General features: G+C 40.7%; 1 protein-coding gene across 2 annotated transcripts in view; it reads right to left on the minus strand.

Moving 5' to 3' along the window:
* EIF2B3 (eukaryotic translation initiation factor 2B subunit gamma) overlaps nt 1-21,564 on the minus strand; it is a 94,368-nt gene that overhangs the window by 17,590 nt on the left and 55,214 nt on the right. For both annotated transcript variants that reach the window (XM_021404974.1, XM_021404973.1), the window contains 4 exons: nt 11,144-11,274; nt 10,344-10,537; nt 5,952-6,029; nt 5,094-5,242 (listed from right to left, as the gene is read on the minus strand). In XM_021404974.1, coding sequence (XP_021260649.1) covers nt 5,094-5,242; nt 5,952-6,029; nt 10,344-10,537; nt 11,144-11,274 — 552 coding nt within the window. The remainder of the gene's footprint in view (nt 1-5,093; nt 5,243-5,951; nt 6,030-10,343; nt 10,538-11,143; nt 11,275-21,564) is intronic.

The following is a 21,564-nucleotide window of genomic DNA, read 5'->3' on the forward strand; positions in this document are numbered from 1 at the left end:
CCTTCTCATGAGGGAATGTGCTGTAAAATATATTTTACAATTTCAACAAATGTTGATTTGGCAATAGGATCATTTCTATGTACTGCTCTTATCCAACAGGAAAAAGACCACTTATGGGCTGAACCCCTATAAATGCTCAATTCCATCCCGGTTTTAATTAGAATTTTCTTCAAATCGCTCACTGTTTCTACATCAGGTGCTGATTTGGCACTATTGAGGAAACAACCAATAAACTTCACAATCAATCTGCAGTTAGTAGCCAATCCAGCTCAGCTTGCTTGTTGTTTTCTTCCTTTGTACATTTTCTCATAGAAAGTAGTAATAAATTGGAGACATGTGGTAAACTAGAGTAGCATTTAACTAGTCACACGTGGTCTCACTCCAGTCCACTGAGTAACAGTACACTGTCTGCTCCACTGACTTTAACACTGGTAGCAAGGACATCATCAACAAAACCCAGCACACAACTTACTGTCTCCATATGACATCAACTCAGCAGGTAATGCCTAAAATTCTCTGGCTGGTGCCATGCAGATGACCAGAGATTTCATTTGTCTTTTCCATCTTAAAAAATGATCATCCCCAATAAGCCCTTTCTTCTGCTAGAACTACAGCTTCCTTGGTTGCTCTGTGAAGACCTAGTACTTCCTAGCTGAGTAACTGAGATCTTGATTCTAATCTCGGGCCAGCTGTGTCTTGCTGCCATCCTGTCTGATAATCACAGCAGTCTATTAATGGCTTCCATAAAAACAGCTACCACATGGTGGCGATGGGTTGGCGGTTGGACTAGATGGTCTTGTCCAACCTTAGTGATTCTACCACCATTTGAAGCATACTGCTTTGCTATATCTCCTTGAATAAAGAAAAGGAGCAAAATACTTTGTTTCAGAGACTAAACCTGCCACAGAGCTGGCTACCAGCATGCCAAAAGGCCATTTCAAAGCATGGCTTTCTGTGGACCTTTCATCTTGATATTTATCTGAGCTTTTCATGCTTGCCTCCTCAATAGCCAGTAAGTCCAAACTAAGTAGTTCAAAGATCAGTTTGTTTTATTTTGCTTTTTTGTTTTTCCTACTATACTTCCATCTCTTGAATCTTCCCCAGGGATATGTTCCGCTCCCACAACCAAGGCACAAGGATATACTGTGAACATGACATGGCAAAGCTCCTTTCATTGAGTGTATACACTCACAAAGTTTTATTAACAAACAAGAGATTTCAAAATCTTTATCTGCTAGCATGGAATAAAGGATTCAACATGGTTTTCCTGTTAATATCATCTGCAACGCTCAGAGCACTTCAAGACAGGGTCTTGTATGACCAGAACAGTTAGATAGTTCCTGCTGCCAGCTAGCAAACTAAATAAAACTACAAGGCTGCTAAAAATAAAGTGTAGGTTTGGGAAGAGAAAACAAACAAACAAACAAACAAAAAAACGAAAACAGGAACCTAAAACTAAATTCCTCCATCAATATCTAGATCTCATTTCAAGGGAGTTAACTGTGCCTAATCTGATTTTAGGGACCCTGTTGCAGTGCACTACACATAATGCAAACAGAACTAACAAAAGGGTCATCCCCAAGACACGACAGAGACTAGACATGTACAGCTACTGCAGGAGCATTCAGATGCACAAAGTTTTCAAGTGATCTATAATTTCAGCTCGATTAGTAGGTTTTCTCCAAGTATGTAACTCAGTGCAGCCATTTGTCACTGAGCTCAAGGGAGCGGTGCAGAGAGAAATAAGAACCATTCCCCGCTGCAGCCTGTCACCTGGGCAGTCAGCATCTCTCAGCACTTGCACTGTTGTATAAATTACATCCCTCCCAGCTTGGTCAAGTATGTCCATCACTCTGCACATATGTAATCTTCGCTATTTTATTATCTCATTGATGGAAGAATTAGCTCACAGTGGGAAACACATTAAGAGAGGACTGCCAATTATTTTGCCTGCTTTACTAACTTATTTAATCCCCTGTAATCTCATCTAAGGGGGATTCATATCTACTCAAATCACTTCACAAGAGACACGTATAGCATAACAGAAGCCAGGGCTGCAAAAACCAAAAACCCTGCTACTGGTCCTCCAGAATATCAAACATATTAGCCATCACTGGAGAATGGATTGGAACTTGGAACCAGGACAAAATGGTACTATCCAAGTGAAACCCAGGTCCTTGACCCCTGGTCCAGGAATGAACCAACCACAGACTAACAGTAAGAACCTAGTTTTGTAATAAATCCCTCACGGTTTTTCCCTCTGCCCAGAAGTAATCTGTTGATCCATTTCAGAAGCTCGCATCAAATGCTGCAAGGTTCTTTGAAACCTTTTTCCGGGTTGGAGATGTAATTTGTGGGTCCTCAAGCCGAAAGAACTATGGCAGGTCCAACAACATCCTCAATTCACACTACAGGACATCAAGAGACAAAAGAATTTTCACGCTTTCCTTTGCACCTACACACTGAAGTGAAACTGCAGAGAATTTATCCAGTTAAGATGCAGCAAAAAGCAAAGACAGTGAGCTTCAATCCAGAGAAACCAGAGGTGACGTAAGTAGTAAAAGAATTACCAGGGCAGCAGCATGCATAATCACAACTCTTGATGAATGAACTTAGAATGCTGAGCAATGTTTGCATTTAGTTGTTCCCAGCCTTCTGACTTTCAGAAATGATTTACCTGATCTTTCTTTCTTCCCTGGGTTACCTAAAAAGCTTTGTCTTCTCCAAAGTGTGCCCTATCGCAGTCTTTCCGGCCTCCTTCTTCAGGCTGGAGTCACTGCAATGAACGGTGCTGGGCCCAGCCTGCAGTTATCACTCACATGTGACTAGTGCACAACACAGTAGCCCATCAGTTTGGCGGAGCTGCTCATGCCAGCATTAGAATGTGTGTTCGTTAGATGACGTGGTTTTGTCAGCTTCTCAGGGCAATTCCAGAAGTTTCTAATACGCAGTACCTTAGATGACGTTAAAACTGGCTGATGTTTGAAACATTTGGTTTCAAAAAAAGATAAATTAGATCTGCTAGGGCATTTTATTATGCTCATTTTGACTCAGACCAGCCAACATATGCTGACTTTCTAACTAAAGTGGAAGACATTTTCTGAAGTTGGTGGTTAGGTAAAGCCTGAGTAACTTAGTGATGCCTGGGAGAAGGGATGTTTGGAAAGCAAAGCTGTCCACTGTGGGCAGTTTAAAGAAAAATCGCATATCATTTATTCACCTGTTGCAAATGGATCCATCAACGTGTTTCAGAATCATTAACATTTTAACAAAAAACTATCAGATTTAATCAAATACACCAAAGAAGGTCAAAATACACAGAAACTGTTTATACTAAGTTACAAGCAAGACTTCTTTCAACAAAACTTAGCAGTTGGATATTCTTGTATCTCATCACCTGTGTATGCATGACTTCACATCTCTCTAATCTTAAGGATTACGGTGATGCAATAAGAAATAATACTTTATCAATATGATATCTGTGCAGATCTACGAAACATTAATTACAATATGTTTTTAAATAAAGCTCCACAGTTTGTAAGATTAATTTGGCCTGGAGAAGAAAGATTACAAATTTTACTCCAGTGCATCAGTGTGCAATGACTACGGAGCAGCTAAGGGGGAAACTCCAAGGAGTGCAAGATTTATCACTTATTGGTGACGACACTGTTTTCTCTGAGCGTGAGCAGTGATGAAATTGGTTTCCAGAAATTCACAAAATATGACCCAAAAAGTTATTTTTAGTATCTTAATATCTTTAAAATGCCTGTGGAATTTTGTGGTATGCTTACGATAATGACTCCAAGTTTGATTTAGGATTTAGAAAACAGTACTACGTAATAGTGCAGACAAACACAAGCTAATTTGGGACTCTTCACAAAAATTCCACTATTTATACACTCAGCTGCCTCTGTGGTAGAGCTGCTCACCTCGTATGCAAAACCATACTATTATGACTGTGGCATCAATTCATTAATCAAAATGACAGAGGGTCTCATGATCAAACGAGGGAGGTTCTGGTACTTCTTATGACAGTAGCACTTGTGATACAGCCACACTGGATCCATTTGCAATTGAACTGGAAACCAGCTATTTTCTATACTCAAAGGAATTCTGATTTATGATGTGCTTGAAATTACTGCGGATTTCTATTAAAGACAAACACTTGGCAGTAAGGTACCATACTTACCTGTAATTTAGTTATGTAACAGTAGTATCCTCCATAGACCTCACATCCTTTGGGGTTTTTTGCTTTTCAGATATGCAGCTTTCAGAGCCAACTTGGCATTTTTTTTAAGATTTTGGCCTTTTTCCTGAAGCCCTAAGCAAACCTCAAGCCATGAAGGAGCAGAGAATTTATACAGGCCTGCACAGACTCAATCAGCAGTTTCCTTTCCACTGACATCCACAGGAAGCTAGCTTGTATGGAAAGATGGGGGCATGCAGACATCAACAATTACAGATAGGCCACTTTTCCCACATTTGGAAATGAACAGCTCAAGGCAACCTATTTAGTTAGTGTCTTTAATGCGTGGGAAACCTCTACTAGCTGGCAGATCTTTTCTTTGAAAGTTTACTCATTGATTCTATTACTAAGCATAGGGCAATAATAAAGTAAAGATGCAAGATGACAAAAAATGAACAAAAGAAAATGACATTTTAGGGAAAGTTGTTTAAAGGTGATAACATTTCTAGTTAGTAAGAGTACCACTTTCAAATATACGTCCTGACTCAAATATTTTAGGTATACTCACAAACCCAGCCCTAAAACAGAATTTGGAAAGATGACACACGTGCTCATATAGACATATATCTGCTTAACTTAATTCCACATTCTCAAGATGCTACGATCTCCTCTAAAAGGAAGAAATTACGTTTCAATATTGCAGCACTCTCATTAAACCATTTCACTTGCACTTGTAGCCTGTGCACTTGTTCATAGAGACATTTCTGATTTGGTCCTTAGAAACACCTTCCCAGCAATGAACAGTTCTGACTGAGGATCAGTTACAAGATAAATATTACAGACTGAGAATCTATCTGGAAAAGGGAACGGCAAATTTAGAGGATCAAAATACAAAGAAGTGACATACCCTTCCTCAATTGTAACAGAATTCATGATGATGCAGTTTGTTATCTTAACTTTGTCTTTTATGGTACACGCGCTGCCAATGATGGAGTGTTTAATGGATGTCTTCTCCCCAATTTGTGTGGATGACCCAATGATGCTGTCTGATCCAACCTAGAGGAAAAGAATGGAAACTGAAATAGGACCTGGAACTCTCTGATATGCGCTCTCCATACACGTGTTCCAAACAGCATGTCTCAAGCATTCATCCACAAAGCATACTCTGCTCTACCCTCGGGCATTCTTGGCAGAGGAAAGATCTAAAAATCTGGGGCCCAAACCATAGGCAAACAGTTGGGACAATCTTCCCAACGTCCACCAGCTCAATAAAATTCCATTAGCTGGACTAACTCTGCAGCCTTCATACAGTAAGATAAGCACCATGTGAAGTCCTGCTGGAACTCACTGGTTTCATTATGGTTTGATGAGATCTGCAATGAGAAGGCTTGAAGCTGATACTCAGCCAGAATGCTTTAGCTAAAACGCAGATACAAAATACTGACCCCTCCTAAGTCCAGTGCCCTTTGGGAAGAAAACTGCTCAAATATCACAAATTGCCAAAGGGAAACAAGAGACTGCAGTGTCTGACATGGGGATAGGGTAGAATTTTTTATCAAATATGTTTAAAGATGGAGACTGAAAGGCAGGAACACATGAATGAATCTGCAAGCAGACTCTAGGCTGTATCACGCACCTTGTAATTCTATACTTCAAAACTCAGTTTCACATCCAGCAGTGGGACAGAATTTTAGGAAGCAGTTCTTGAGGCAAAGGGCATGCAGACTGCATTAGAAGAGCAGAGATGGGCAAAGGGAACACCTACCATGCCTCTGTCAGTGATCTGCGCAGTCCCATGGACCAGTGGCTCTTCCAGACCCAGATTAAACAATAGTTTGGGAACCTGGATGGAGGAACCGACATCACAAGTTAAAAGGACAGTGCTATATCTGTATGTTACATAAACATGGATAGCTATGATTTCCACTGTGCTTATATCGTAGATTTATTAACTTACAGAAGAATGTAGTTTCTTACATTTTAAATCTGCAACTGGTTTATCATCTTCCCATTTTGTAAAGGAGCGAGGTATACCTCCATGTGTGCTGCATGTCTCCCTCTCAACTCAGCTTCCCACGAGTGGAGAAGCAACGGATTATCATCAGCAAGCAGACTGGTTCCAGCAGGACACAGTGACATCCCATATACTACCGGTTTGTCCATCATTTGCCATTTTAAATGCAGCTCAAAATGTTCTGTATCATTCAGTAATGCAAGAGAGAGAAGGAAGTAGTATCAAACATAAACTGGCATGAAAAGATGACCACAGTCAGCCCACTCACTAAGGTAGCTTGCTGAGATACAGGCAACAAAAAAGTCTTTCAGATGTTTCAGAAGAAACTGAAGTTGATGGAGTAGCTATTCCAGATGGTAGAAAGCTGCAGGAGAAAAGGCTCTTGACAGAGAGAAGACAGGTGTTAGATAAGCAGACAAAGCAGCGATGGTAATAGAGAGACTTGTGGTCCATGAGGTAGCCAAGAACAAGTCCACAGAGAGCAATTCTGAGCTGGCTCCTGAAAAGAAGGGGGAGCCACCGCTGCTGGAGGATGGGATATCACTTTATCATTCCCCCTTTTCTGGGTGAAGGAACAGCCTGAGGCATTCTGCATCTCCTGGCGTCAGGCTGGGGCCAAGGTCACACACCGCAGAGGAGGTGATGACAGCACAGATGACGATACAAGGCGAGGCAGAAGGCTCACAGCACAGCACTGACAGTGCTGTGTAGAGTCACAGAGCGGTGATGCAGTGTAGGACGGAGCTCAGTATGACAGAGACAGAAGGCAAAGAAACACACAAGATATGGAAGGTGACAAGTTGACTTGTGAGTGCAAAAAGGTCTGTGTCGTGGCAGATTGTGTGCCTGAGTGAGAAGAAGGGCATGCTGAGGCTGCTGTAGAGCTCTGCACATGCTGTTTGGCCAGCCAGGATGAGAGTGCTGTCCATACAGGAGGGCAGCACGGTGATGGTACAACTGGGATTGCCCAAAGGGAGAGGAAAGGCCACTCTTTAAATCTCTCTTTTCTCTACTTAGGCACCTATTTTGACAAAACCCTTTGGAAAGCTATATTTTGGAGATCTCTACTGCTGAACAATTTGGCTGAGAGCTGGCAATAATTTCCACACTTGTTCTGAAGGAACTGCCATATAGTATGACTGTGTAAAGTGGCTTCATTGGAAAGCTGGGATAACAAGAGCTGATAGCTACAGAGTGATCCTCCAGAAGCAGATCCCATACATCTGAAGAAGCTGGGATCAGATCAGAAAAAAATATCTTAAGATCTCAAATGAGATGATACTTGCAGGAAATTGCTCAGATATTCATAACATGACCAACCCATTTCCCTTCCAGCGTGCAAGGATGGGTAAATACTGCTGTTTTCATCCGATAAGAATTTTCACAGTTGATACTTCATTTGGATGAGTGTGATGAGCTCAGATGAGCTCATACCCCTGAGCTACCTTTTCAAGTTGCCTGTTGTCCCCAGTAGACATTATCATAGAATCAATGAAGTTGAAAAGACCACTAAGATCATCCAGTCCAACCTCAATCCACCCTACCATGCCCACTGACTATGTCCCTCAGTGCCACATCTCCAGGGATGGTGACCACATCGCCTCCCTGGGCAGCCTGTTCCAATGCATCACCACTCTTTCTGAGAAGAAATTGTTTTTAATATCCAACCTGAATATTCTACCCCTGTAACTCTTCACATCTTGGAGATGGTTCTTCCCACTAGATTTGTTTTTGTTTGTTTGTTTCTTTCTTTCTTTTTAAACAAAGCAGCTTAAATCCTTTAGTCCAAAATGCAGATGCTACAGAAAACCACCAGCTTACCAAAACACTACATTCTAGGCCAACTCTTTTGGATTACACACTGGCTTGGTGAAGGGACACCAACCTCACCTGACACACAGCAGGGCTGCCACAACAGATAGAGCCGAGAGAGGAGTTCACAGCAAGTCATACCTACAGCGTAGGCTGGAAATATTCCTACTGTCCAGCGTTACTTTGTGGGAAGGGAAAGGAACAAGGAAAGGCTCCTGCCCTTCTCAGTAGAAAGGTGATGTGTTGAAATAAATAAAGGATTTTACTGGCCAGAGTAAAACTCTTATTAGAATCTGTTAGTGGTAGTGCAGCCTGAGGGGTGACCCAAGAAAGCTACCAGCTCAAGCATTTAGCTCTGCAAAGGAAGGTTAGATAGGGGGCAGGAGTCAGAGGGAGTGCCTGGGTCAAGGGAAGGTTTAAGATGTGTTTGGATTTAATTCATCTTACAAAGAAACTATTTCCTGCTATTGAAGATAACTCCCTCCTGAACCCACCTGCCCACACACAGGCTGCAGGCATCCAGAAACCCAGCTGGAAGTGAAATGATGTGAGTAAAGTGTTTCCTCACCAGAAGGGCAACGGGTTAGGATGCCATTCCTTCCCACGGCTACTGGACTGGACTGCTACTGCTCTGGGAGCCTGTCCTCTTGGACAGTAGAGTTACAGGTCCAAGCTTTGCAGCCAGTGAATCAGAATCTGGTCTGCGAAGACCAAGAGCCAATAAGATACCAAAAGTCTTCATTACAGACCAATAAGACAAGAAGAAAATAAAAAAAACATGAAAAGAAATGCTTATATTTTATCAGAATTTAAAAAAAGAAACAAAATACAGAGGCACCAAAAAAAAAAGAACTCCTTTCTCACAACCTCTCATTAAGCTCCGTTTTATGCTTTACTTCCACATAGTTTCCTTAGAAATTTTACTATTCTGGATAAGTTATAAATTCAAAGAAAATCTTATCCAATGTTGAAGGCCCCAGTGTGATTTCAAAACACTGATTCTATGTACCACCCAGGAGCAAACACATTTCCTGAACTGACCAAAATGTAGAATATTTAGGTTAAGAAAAAAAAAAAAAAAGAACAACAAAAAAAAAACCACATGGAGTCTGACTGGCTTAACTCAATAACTTTTTACTGAAGTGGCTGCTGCCAAATGTACACGCACACTTCCCCTAGCAAGCGATACTCTCCCTTAACCCTTTGGGCACACTTCTTCCTAATGTTCCTGAGGAAATTTTTTTCCTTTCTGACAGCAGCATTGCCTCCCTTACTTTCTCACATCCTTAAGATCAATAAACAAATGAAAAAACCCAAATCACTTTATTTCTGTGCTCATCTACAGGAATCAAGGAGAAAGAGCTCCAGTGTGCGAATTCGTTCTGCCATGCTGCAATTTTAATTTGCATTAATTCATTCATTAATTTTAGCAAAAAAGAAAACAACTCAGTTTGAGAGCAAAGCCAAGGAAGTGACCACCTCCAGGACTCCCACCCAGCACAACCGTATTGCTCTACCACCACTGCTTCCAGAAATCCTGAGCCTTACTCTACAGCACTGCCTGTCAGTTTTTCAGAACTAGGAGAAACTGTCCACATCTCACAGCACAAAGCTCATCATTTGGAGAGTGAACTGAGAGCTTTTAAGTCGCATCGGCAGTGTAGTTAAAAAAGAATCCTCATACTAGGAATAAAAGCTATCAATCATCAGCTCGTTAGCTAGGATTTTTCTATTCCTCTCTTTGATCTTCTACATTGTGAATTCTCAGTAACATGACAGTAATTGAAAGCTGCAACAGATCAACATTTCACCTTTACAATTACCTGGAGTGCAACTGTAGTGAAACCTGTTCACAAAATAATTCTTTCATAACGGAAAGCACTAGGCAATCTGAATGTATGGGTAGTTTTCAGACTTCCTGCAAAACACTAATAATCTTTGTCATTATCACTTAGATAAACATCTGCTAGGAAGAGCCCAGTCAGAACTGATCTTGCCTTCAGGACATGGAGGACGCTGACTACATGAACTACTGAAGCTACTTCCAACCTTATTTTCAACACTTTTTGGCTCTTTGGCTGCAAGTTTTGTCACTCCCCAAAACCAGTAGAATATCTGCGGTAGGAGTTTCCTCGGCTAAATCAAAGCTGTGGAGGAAATTAGTGACGGAACTGCTTCCTTGTCTCATGTCCCTGTGCAGCAACCAGGAGGGTGATGTGCCTAGATAACACGGCACTGATTCAATTCCCACACACTGCTCAGCAGTATCAGAGGAAGCCACTCCTGGAGACTAAAATGTCCAATATTCCCACGACAGTTCGCTGTTCTCACCTGTCGATTAGCTTCAATATACAACGCAAGTGTATTCACTCGGCAGCACAGTCCCTCTTTCATTATATGGACGTAGCAGCGTACTTTTCCTTCATGGAGAGTTTCATTCATATCTCCTCTGTGATCATTCCAACAAGAGTTATCTGGAGCAGGTTTCAGCAAGCTATTATCTTCCTTTATGAAACTATAAATGTCTGGAGAACACACACATGCATGAAGTTAGACAGGATTTAATGAAATGCTTTCTGAAGAGGAGTACTATTAAAATACTGTTGGTGAAGAGAGATCTTTGCCCCACATCACCTGAATGGTTAGATATTGAGCAATCATTAACAGATTTTATCACATGTAGTGAGTAAGTGTTATTTTTATTCTGCAGGTGGGAATCAAGGGACTGGGACAGATGCAATCTTTTGCCCAAGGTCACACAAGGAGACTGTGGAAATGCTAAAAATAAATTCCAAGATCTGAGATCTCACCCAGTTCCTGGTTACGGCTTTGCCTGTTGCTCTACCCAATGGAACTTCCTCCTAAAATTACATTTTCAAAAGTGCATTTATGTATACTGTATTCTGGCAGGATAAATACAGAGCATCTAGTTGATCTGTGCTTGATTTATACTAAAAATATTTATTAAATGCACAATCCTGTTCAAAAAGGAAAATTACTAGAACCTTTGCTATCAGAAAGTATAAGAAAGAAAAACTAATATTTCAGGCTAATTCTGTACTCTATATAATAATTCATTTGCAGCATATGGGATTTAAAACATTCATTGAATTTTTGATACTCGTACTGACCTAGGGATGCTTGTTCTTTTTTCTTCCGGCCCTCTTCTTTGTTGTCTAGTCCTTGCTGCAGCAATGTAGGAGAAGAGAACTGTTTCCTAACCAGATGTGGGATCAGCTCACTCCGGAGAGATGTGATTGTCCTGGGGAAGGAGATGCACTTATGAAGTCCATGAACATTACAACTCACATGCTTTCATTTTCTTCGCATAACAATAACAGATATTTTGCATATTTTTTACAAGGACAGATAAAAATGCCTGGTAGTTTGAGATATGCGGCAGTAAGGCAACATTCATTAGTCATGTGCTTCCTTATGCATTAAATTGTAAAGGAAGACTGCAAATAAGGAAAAAGCTTCATCTTCAGAACTAATTCCTCTATATCTTAACAGAGATGCCTATAATTTAATAAGGCATCACTCTGCAATCCGTGCTTGTGTGCAGCTGGAATGCAGAACAGTGCCAATATCGTAATGGCCACAACTGCAATCCATTTTATGTGGCTTAAAAATGGCATCTGTTTACAGGAAAAGAGAGAATAAAGTGCCTATAGGGAAAAACTCACAGAAGCTCATTTTGTTTATGATCAAAATGTGGAAATGCTCAAAGATATCTGAAATATCTGATTCTTAAATGAAGATATTTATGGTGTAGATGTCCTCAGACTCACACAAAATGTGAAAAACTTTTAAAGACTTGTTCTTTAACCAAACAAAATCAACACATTTTAATAAGTGTAAGTCCCAAGAGTTTCACGCTCTTTCGGTGACCTGATCCAAAATACATCATAATCAATAGAAAAGTTTCCAAATACCTCAGCTGGCTCACTTTCCTTGTGTACAGACTTCAACTTCCACTATATTCATTCTGACACCCCAGTATACCAAGGTCAGGGGAGTCATGAGAGGTTTGTGATAAAGGAGGAACTTCAACCCAAGCCATCTATGCTTTAATCACTAAATCACTAAATTACCTTCCCTCTTGTATTGAATAAATCAAGAAAAACCTCCCCCAATAGACAAATATCAGCACAGAAAGTGTACTGTATAATGGGATTATAACTCTTGTATTTTTTCACTATTAGAAGCTAATTTTATTTTTCAATAAAGTATTTGGAAAAAAGAAACAACAAATGAATAGTTTTTACAGTTGCAGTGCATGAGATGCGGTCTTAAAAGAGTTTTATTGTTTTTGTTTCATTATTTTAACAATCTGCATTTGTTACTGAATTGTGGATTATTGAACGTAGTGCTTGGGAAAATCATGCGGAAAATAAACTCAAACTTGGCACATACAACAGGAAGTGCTAAACTTCAGAGGAGGGACTGGGAGAACTAAACAGAGAGCTTGGCTACATAACTCATCAAAAGATAACTTGTAAAAAAGAGGAGCTATTTACAATGGAAATAGCAAAAATAGGCACTAATAACAGGTTAATTTAAAAGAGGGAAGTGCTAGAATGAGCTTCCTGAAGAGATTTTAGTTGGCAAAAACTCCAGCAGAACGGAATTTTAAACAGTTCACTCTTTGAGAAACACAGCTCACCCCCCTCTCAGGTCCTGCTCAGGTGAATGACAGTGAAACAGAACTAAAGACCAAGACAATATTTGCTGCCTATAACTTCGAGGGGAAGATCCAGATGTGATCGCTGGTTTGGGCCTAAGAAGAAACACGTTTTCCTTCTTCTCTATAAACATTTCCTTCAGTCCTTCACCGTAGTCCTGCAGCTGGCAGTGGGATCATCTGAGCCATCCTGGATCTGAAATTCTGCTCTAGTCTACAGTCTCCCTTCCTCCTTTCAAATCTTACAGTCATCTTCAGATAGCTACATTTCAGGAACTAACGAAGCATAGCACTCCATTTGTTAAGCACAACATCTCCCAGCACTAAGCACTAGCAGCCGCGCACCACGGCTGTGCTGGCCTCGCGTCCCAACACACGTGTGGCTGCGCAGATGGGCAGTTTACTAGCCTGAAATGTTTGTCTGCAGCTGTGCCATTCAGCAATGATTTCCTGCTCAGGTTTTATACTCCATCCAAAACCGACAATCCCGTGTTTCCCTCAGAGGCTGGCCATGGCATTTATAAGATATATTACCTATAAAATATCCAAGTATTTGGCAGTCTCAAATAGTCTGATGCAGAGGACAACACAACACAGTAGGAAATGAAAGCAGTGGAAAGGGGGAAAGACAAAGTTTTGACTGTTTTTTGATGTTTTACTCTTTCCTGGCTAAATACCTAAAGTGTTCCTTCTCTGAAGTGTTAGCCACATTCCTGCAGCAAAGGTAGAGAAAATCTTTGGGTCATCCATAAGATGTGGCTCAGGAACACACCCTTCTTACTGGAAAAGGAAAAATGGGAACGTTTGCCTTTGCTTGCTGTTTAAGCAGAATATATTTGCAACGTTAAAGGAATTTGCCTTTGGAAAGAATTAAAACATTTGCAGAAAGGCTCTTAGTGACAAAAATCCAGGATTTTTTTGTGACAGATCTTGCAGTCGTAGAAATATGAAGTGATAGCGTGAGAATATTATCTGTCAACAACTGGGCAAAGCAAACATCTGGCTGGGACTAGAAAAGGAATTCAAATCAAAGGAGGGATAGCACTGAAGAACCTTCGTCAAAAGAAAAATTATCAAGAATTTGGAAGAACTGGCTCGCCTGTAATCTAGGTTAAGGAGAGAACAAACCAAAGAGGTTTCTGATCCTGCGTGTTAAAATCTCTCATAATAAAATTCTGAACTACACATGCATATATTGAGAAGTAAGTGCAAGACTGCACATTCCGAAGAAAGCAATCTTTTTTTATTCTCTTCAAATTGCAAAACTTGGCATCACAGTGGTTTCTAAGCTCGTTTTTTTCCTGTCCCACCAAGAAGCAGGAATGAAATACCCACCGAGATCAATGTGAAGAAAAATCTGACTATAGCCAAGAGGAAGAAAGTGAAGGAGTGGGTAGAAGCACAGGAGGGCATACAAAATTTTGGCAGAAAACCAATAATAAGCCAAATATGAGTAAGCATGGTCTGACACCTCAGAGGCAAATCCAGACGGTGGAGACGATAAAAATGAACCTGCTTTTGAGAAACATTTGCCAAAATAAACATGCTTTCATAAATTCAGCCAAAGTGACAAGCCTTTTTTGTGGTCTTTCATTCCCTAACGTTTTATTTTTGAAGTGACATCTGCCTGTTATCACCTCAGCAAAAAGTAGCAGGTTTTCAATTTTCAACTGCCAAAGACTGACAGTGCCAGCAGACTGTTTCTTGTAAAGGAAGGGCACTAACCCTGCAGCACCTGTGGGGCTTCAATCCATTCAGAACAACGGGAGATGGGCAGCAGTTTTGGAAGGAGTCAATTCTGATAACATTTTAAGCATATCAAAGGGATAAATATAGGACGGAATCCTCTGTTCAAGACAAACATCTGGTCACAACAAAATGGGAAATTAGCATCCAGAGACTGGGCATACACAGGGGAAATGAAGACAATAGGGCAGATGAACTCATATACAAGAAACAGTTGGAAATCCAAGAGATGATGTTTTCTTAAAAACAAGGGAATCCCAGCAAAAGTCTATATCTAACGTTAGCTCAGAGTACACATCATCCATTTACACTCAGCTGTCCTGCACTGACCTGTTAACTCTCCTCAGAATGAAGAATTACAAACCTAGGATATACAAGATTAAACTTATTTAAAATCTAAAATGTCAAGGTACTTGGCCAGACAACCGTAACTTTACTAAGTACTATCACTACGGGAGAAAGAAGTACCATGCTTTTAGAACTCCTTTATCTCTGGTCCCTGTGCACTGTATCTTCCTGGTATTCCTGGCGTTGTATGACAGAAAAGGCAGAGTTCAGGTTTGTGCTGAAGCCAGAATTTGAACTTGTTAATAGCATTAGGTGAAAATATCCTACATTCTTCAATTTCATATTTAAACACAGCTACACAGAATTTTTCACTGAGTTTTAACCACAAATAGAACAGCCTGTGATAGGGCAGAATTAAGTTTCTTTGGATGCTTGAAGCTCGTATCTCTCTGTATTGCATACATTACATTACATTCATTATGGCCCACAGAAGGCCAGATTTAACTTGTTGAAATGCAGAACAATGGAGCCAACTGAAACAAGCAAACAAAAAAACACAAAAGATGAAAAAAAAAAAAAAAAAAAAAAAGGTATATCACAATTATGTTTCAATGGGCTGTTATTTCTGCTCTAGGTGTACATATTGCTGAAGATTGCCTTTCAGATGACAGAGAGAATACCAGCCCTCTGACCAATGCTAGTAAAGAAAAATTCTCATCAAGTACTTCATAGCAATAGAACAGTCTACTTCAGTCTAAATGTAAGTTATCTTGCGAAAGTCTCAGTACTAGGAGATGCTGTTTGGCATGACCTGCTGCAGAAAAGGGGAATACACAGCTTTTATTTCCTGCAGCTATTTCTTACAGCCCTGAACACAACTGTCAGTTCCATTTACCAGCTGTCATTCATTTTCATCTTCCATGTTTCACGTTAAACACCATAAAAGAGTATTAATGAGTATTAGCATTTTAATATCCTCCCTTTCTTATTAATCTGTGATGAAGTGTGAAAACTACCATTGCTGTCAGCACCCACCTGTGAAATCCGCTGTTCCCCTCCCTAGGCTGGTTCCAGGGGGTCTCACTTGCTGTCATTACTAGCACAACCACTATTGCTACAGGTGCAGATAGTGTTTGTGATCCACAACTACAAGCAAGCAGAACATTAGCTCTTCTGTTACCTAGTTTTGTCTTTTTTATTTTTTAATAGTCCAATGTTAGCCCTTGTATGACTCTGCAAGCACACAGTGTGTTGGGTTCTGATCATAGCTCCGTGGCTTTCCACAGAGATTCTTCAGATCACATCAAAAGCAGAATATGAGGCTGTATTCAGACTGGTGCTCATAATTAACGTTAGAAACGCATACATAAATACAACTAAACAAATCCTAAGGCACTTATAGTTTTGGCCAAAAAAGTTGCATGTTTACTTAGAACAATAAAAATGTAAGAAAAAGGGAGAGAGAAAGGGGGGAAAAAAAAGAGGGTGTGTTGGAAGAAAGAGAAAAGTTAATTCTGAACGCTGTAGGTACATAGTTCATGGTTCTCATCGCTTAAAGGATAAAGCCAAATAACATTTAAAAATTCCATGTAAGCTGGGAGCTCTCTTGTTGAATCTCGACGTTATTTTCTCCTGATCCTTTGATGGAGATTAAAAATTTCCATGTGAATACAAAGAAAGAAACAACAGTTACTCTGAGATTTTTTCCCGAGCATTTAATGCTCCAAACTAGAGCAGCCAGCCACCATTCCCATCTCCTCCCCCCTCCTTATGAAAAAAAAAGTCAACTCTCTTTGAAGAAAAGACAAAACAGGGTCAGGGCAAGGGGGATTAGGGAAATGATATTTGTATCATGGAGCAAATTAAAATGTCAATGCAAGAGGCAGGCAAACATCCCTTGCCACGTATATACACCAGGCATGTTTCCTCAAGGAAACAGGAAAGGGATTTGAAAAGAGTTAATGCAGTCTTGAGTTAATAGCACCTGCCTCAGACTCAACACCACTTAAAAGACAGTGTTTGGGTCCATTTCCCACAATGTGGTTTTAACAAGAACAATGGAAAAAGCAATTACAGGCCTTTTCCCCTTCTTCTCACTGATTCACTACTAAAAATGCTGGAATTTCTGAGACATGCTAAGAATGCGGAGAAAGCCGACACGGACTGTATATTAAAGGAAAAAGTATCAAATGATAAATTTATAGGGTGTGCCACATCCTTGCAGAAGGCTAACTCTCCTCCCGTATCTTCCAATAATCTTCTTGCCTTTTTTCGGTGTACCCCAGGCTAATTATAACAAAGGAAATCTGCAAAGTAACCAGGCAAGCCAATAAACCACCAAGCAGTTCCTCGTCCCTAATTCAAAAACCTCCAACACCATTTGTAGCGTCAAACAGATGTTATTTCTTGCTATGTTCTGGTTGTCCTGTTCTACCCTCAAAATTTCTACTACAAATAGAGTAAATCTCTTTCACACTCTTCCCAAATTTCATATTAATTAAAATATTTCTCAGTGTATTTTATTATTTTTGGAGCTACGGTGAACACAAGGAAACTTTGAGAAATGTTCTACTAGAAGGCAATTCCACATGACTGCATTTGTGCTTCATTTGTCTTTCCATACTTTTTTCTGAACCAAACCTTCAAATCTGACCTAGTCCCACACTGTTAGCAGCCATTGCAGAGTGAGCCTGAATAACTGCACAGATTATGAATGACTTCCTAAAGCAGCAGAATCACCACTGGAGTCACTGCATTCTGGATGACGGAGGGAAAGCAGATGGCAGCACATCAGTGCCAGTCAGAGACACCACAATGCAGAGAGGATCGAGATCAAAGTGAGGAAGAGATGGTATGGATGCAAACCACATACGTAAAAGCAGTTCTCAAGTTCCACCGAGTCTGGATACACTTGAAGAAGGGATCTCCTTCCAATTCTGCCAAAAAACCCCTTGAGAAACAAGGCAGCTGTCTCAAAAACTGACCACAGAAGGTAAAACTCCTTCACTACATAGTTAAGTCCTTTGAAAGCGTGCATGCTCTTAGTTCAGGTCATCCACGTAACCTTAACTCTGCCCACTCCCAAAACAGCCTGGAACACTGCACAACTCCAGACTAATGCATCTTTGGAAGGGGAATGCCAGCAAGCTCAGACATTTTTAGAACTCTATGACCAAAGACTGCGGCCGTCGGAGGCCACCCAGGGTGTCTGGAAGGTTGCATGAGCTGCTGAGGAATGGCTCTCATTCATTCCCAGACAGCATCTCATTCTTCTCAAACAAGCGCACCTGCACCAAATGTGTTTCCTTGCCAGAACTCATCTTTCCCCATTCTCTCCCACCTCCGCCTTTGCGGCCATCTGCGTCCGAGTTACCCACTCTTTTCTAAATGCCTTTGAAATCAGGCTCCCTTCCTGAAAAGTGCATCAAACAGAAGCATTCTGATAACGTGCCTAAACAAACACGTGCATACGATGCATTTGTCAGGTTGACATGTATCCATAAAACTGAAACTATGTAAACTTTAGGCGTATACGTTTAAATAGATTTAAGCATTTCAGCATCAAAAAAGGTAGATGCATCTGCAGCTTCATGTGGGTAAGCTCTTTCACCTTGCTCCACTGAGGCTGCATTAAAGGCACTGAAGATTTCCACATCACTTTGCTCTTTTTCTCCATGCAGGTGCTATGTTTGCTGTTCTGCACTCAAATGGATGCGCTCTTGACTGACCTTAACAACATGCCCAGTCTTTCAGCAGTCTGGGAGAACACCTGGAAGCTCTGATGCTTCATGCTTTCAGTCTTGCTATCACCTGTACAATTCCCATTCCCCGTTGTCTTCCCGAGCAAACATTCTACCTTAATTCCAATCCTCATTACTGATGACTAATCCTTGCTCCACCCCTCCCTGCAGGACGATTCTTCTGTTTTCTTTATCAGGGCATGTGCACCATGTTCTACTGTCCCATGAAAAGACTAAAATGCTTTTTGCATCCGTGTCAATTTTCACATTATCCTTTCTTGAAGAACTTCACTTTGAAGTTTTTTGGCCAATGAGTTCCACCTCCTCCTCTTTCTGAGCCTACTTTTACCCAATGGTGGCATTCAGCCAGAAGAGTTTGGTGCAAAATGTTGGATGTTCTATAATTCATCTTTCATCTTTGTCTTACGTAAACATCATGCCTTCCCTAAATTCAGGTCCTTGCCCTCCACAAAACTGATAAATTAAGGAGAGAGCCCTCAGCATTTCTCATAGAGGGGCTTGAGGCTGTTCAAAATGTTTTTTATATATATATATATAATTTCTTTCTCTTTTTTGTAATTGAAGCATTTTGTGGTTGCTCCACTTTGATTAAAGACAATATGCTTTGATCAGTCCTTACTGTGTACTCTAGCATCACATTCAAACTGGAACTCAAGAAAATCACCCATAGATAATTCACTGCCTGATAAAGACACCTCTGTTCAGGCACGTGGGCTCTATCAGCATTAGTAGCACTTATTCTCCCTCCCATACACAGGAAGCTAAAGTCTCCAACCATGAAGATTCAATGAAATAACGGAATCAGCAACAGTGCTATAGACATCTTTATTATAGTTCATGTTTCATTTGACTTGGTTAAGGCGCAATGAAATTTGATGTGGAACTAACACCTAGAATACAGTAACTCTGAAAAGCAGAATGGTAGGGAAACAATTTCTATCTGCTCTCTTTTCCAAAAAGTCAACTCTCGAGCAGAAGCTCAGCATTTCAGAAGGTGGTATGGAGGAGATTTAGAAACAAACCAGAGCAGGAGAAGTGAAAACACTACCTTGAAAATTCTTTAGAGCTGCAAAATCTTGGGGAGGAATTCAGGTCATGTGAACAGAAAATATAAGAGAATTATGCCTTCCACCACAAGCGAAATATGCCATGACATCACACGGAAGGACTGTATCCTCACAGGAAAACATCTAACAAAACAAGATAATCTGTTCACCCTGAGTATTAGCTTACATGTAAGTATTGCTTTGTGGAAGAGAATGTACTGCACTGATGAAAGAATGCTTAGGATAACACTGTCCAAGTGGTAATGACTTACAAATAAACAAACAAACAAAAACAACATAGAAGTGGATAAAAGAATTATCATTCACCACCGATTCAAATCCCTGTTCTCATATAAAGACAAAAGCCAGACTGACTGAAGGCTATACCCAAGGAAACCACAACTGCGCGGAACAGTGGAAAAAATAGTTAATTTTTAATGTTTATTATCAGATCAGAGCAAGCCCAGCTGAGGCCACCAAGAGGGCCAGGAGCACATGATGCATGAGGAGAAGCTGGGGGAGCGGGCTTTGTGAATCCTGGAGAAGTGAAGGCTGTGGGGAAATCTGATCAGAGTTTTCCACTACCATAAGTCAATTAATACAGAAGACTACCAGACTTTTCTCAGAGCTGCACAATAAAATGGCAAGAGGCAACAGTCACAAACTGCAACATTGGAAATTCCAGTTGGGATGTAAAGCAAACAAGTTTTCCAGTGAGTGGTACAGTCCTGGGACAAGGCCCAGTCTCCATCCTTCAGATTTTCTAAACAACTGCAAAAAGCCCTGAGCAACAGAGAAGTCAGCTCTCTTTTGAGCAGAAGGATGGATTAGAGGACTGCAAGAAGTCCCTCACAATCTACATTTTTCTGTAATACTTGCATTGCCATTTGAATAGCCTTCTGCATGTCTTTCATATCTTTACTTTTCAAAGAGGAAACCCAAGGGTCGCTATCTGATGCTGTAAGTCACACTTAGAGGACAAATTAAGATTTTAACATTTACTTTACAAAAACTTGCATGAGGAGCTGCCTGCATGAACAGAATACTGTGCTAACTGTAACTCAGTAGGCTCCGGCACAGGGCCAATAGGGCATATTGTGGTCTCAAAGACAGACTCACAGTTATTCATTAAGATAATCAGCTCCAATCCAGCACATCCAAAGATATGTCTGCTCCCAGGTAGTTCACTAACAGGAAGAAAAATTATATTTATTACAGAAATGACTTGCTGAAAAATTGTGATTTGTTTAAATCTACTGTGGATCATTAGGTTTTCTCTCCCCCTGAGGTTACAGGAGTGAGCACAAGTGGTATCAAGGGAAGGTGATAAAAGCAATGATACTCTGGAAGAAGACGACAACATCAATGAATTCACGTCCTGGCATTTCTAGTAAGGAACACAGAAAGCTCCAACAGCTGGATGTGTTTGACAAGGAAAGGAAATGGAAAAGATAAATTGCTGTTTCACATTCAAATAGATTAAATGCACTAAGGAGGAGCTTGTGGTTTTGTTTTTTTTTTTCCTTTTTGTGTTTTTTTTTTTTTCCTCCTCTTCTTTTCCTTGTTTGGAAAGCTACAATCTATTTGCCCCGTCCTTACACAGTATACTTCCTGTAGGAGCTATTTGTTTATTTACCCATTTTAATCACAAGGAAAGTATTCATTATAAAATCTCCCTTTTCAGCAAAGGAGAAACCTTCCAGCCACACGGCTGACACATGTTAACTTGCAGGTATTCACAGAGCAGGTTCTGTTTTAAGCCATCTTTCAGGCAGCCACACAAAGACCACCAAGCTGGGTGTTCAGCTCTGCCAGACCTCCCCCAGCCAGCAGCCCTTGCCAGGAAACACAGGTGACAGCCTGAATGATAAAAAGGCATTTCGAGAGGGAAAAGAAAAAATGTACTGGTTTAGTCTGGGCAGCACCTTAACATAAACCTGCAGGGGCCTTTGTGTACAGCACAGCACGCAGCCATCCAAGCAGGAGCTTCAGCACAAGTCACTCGCACCTCCAGCATTCAGTGATCC

This window comes from Numida meleagris, chromosome 7 (genome assembly GCF_002078875.1).
Source record: "Numida meleagris isolate 19003 breed g44 Domestic line chromosome 7, NumMel1.0, whole genome shotgun sequence".
In the NCBI taxonomy this organism is placed as follows: Eukaryota; Metazoa; Chordata; class Aves; order Galliformes; family Numididae; genus Numida; species Numida meleagris.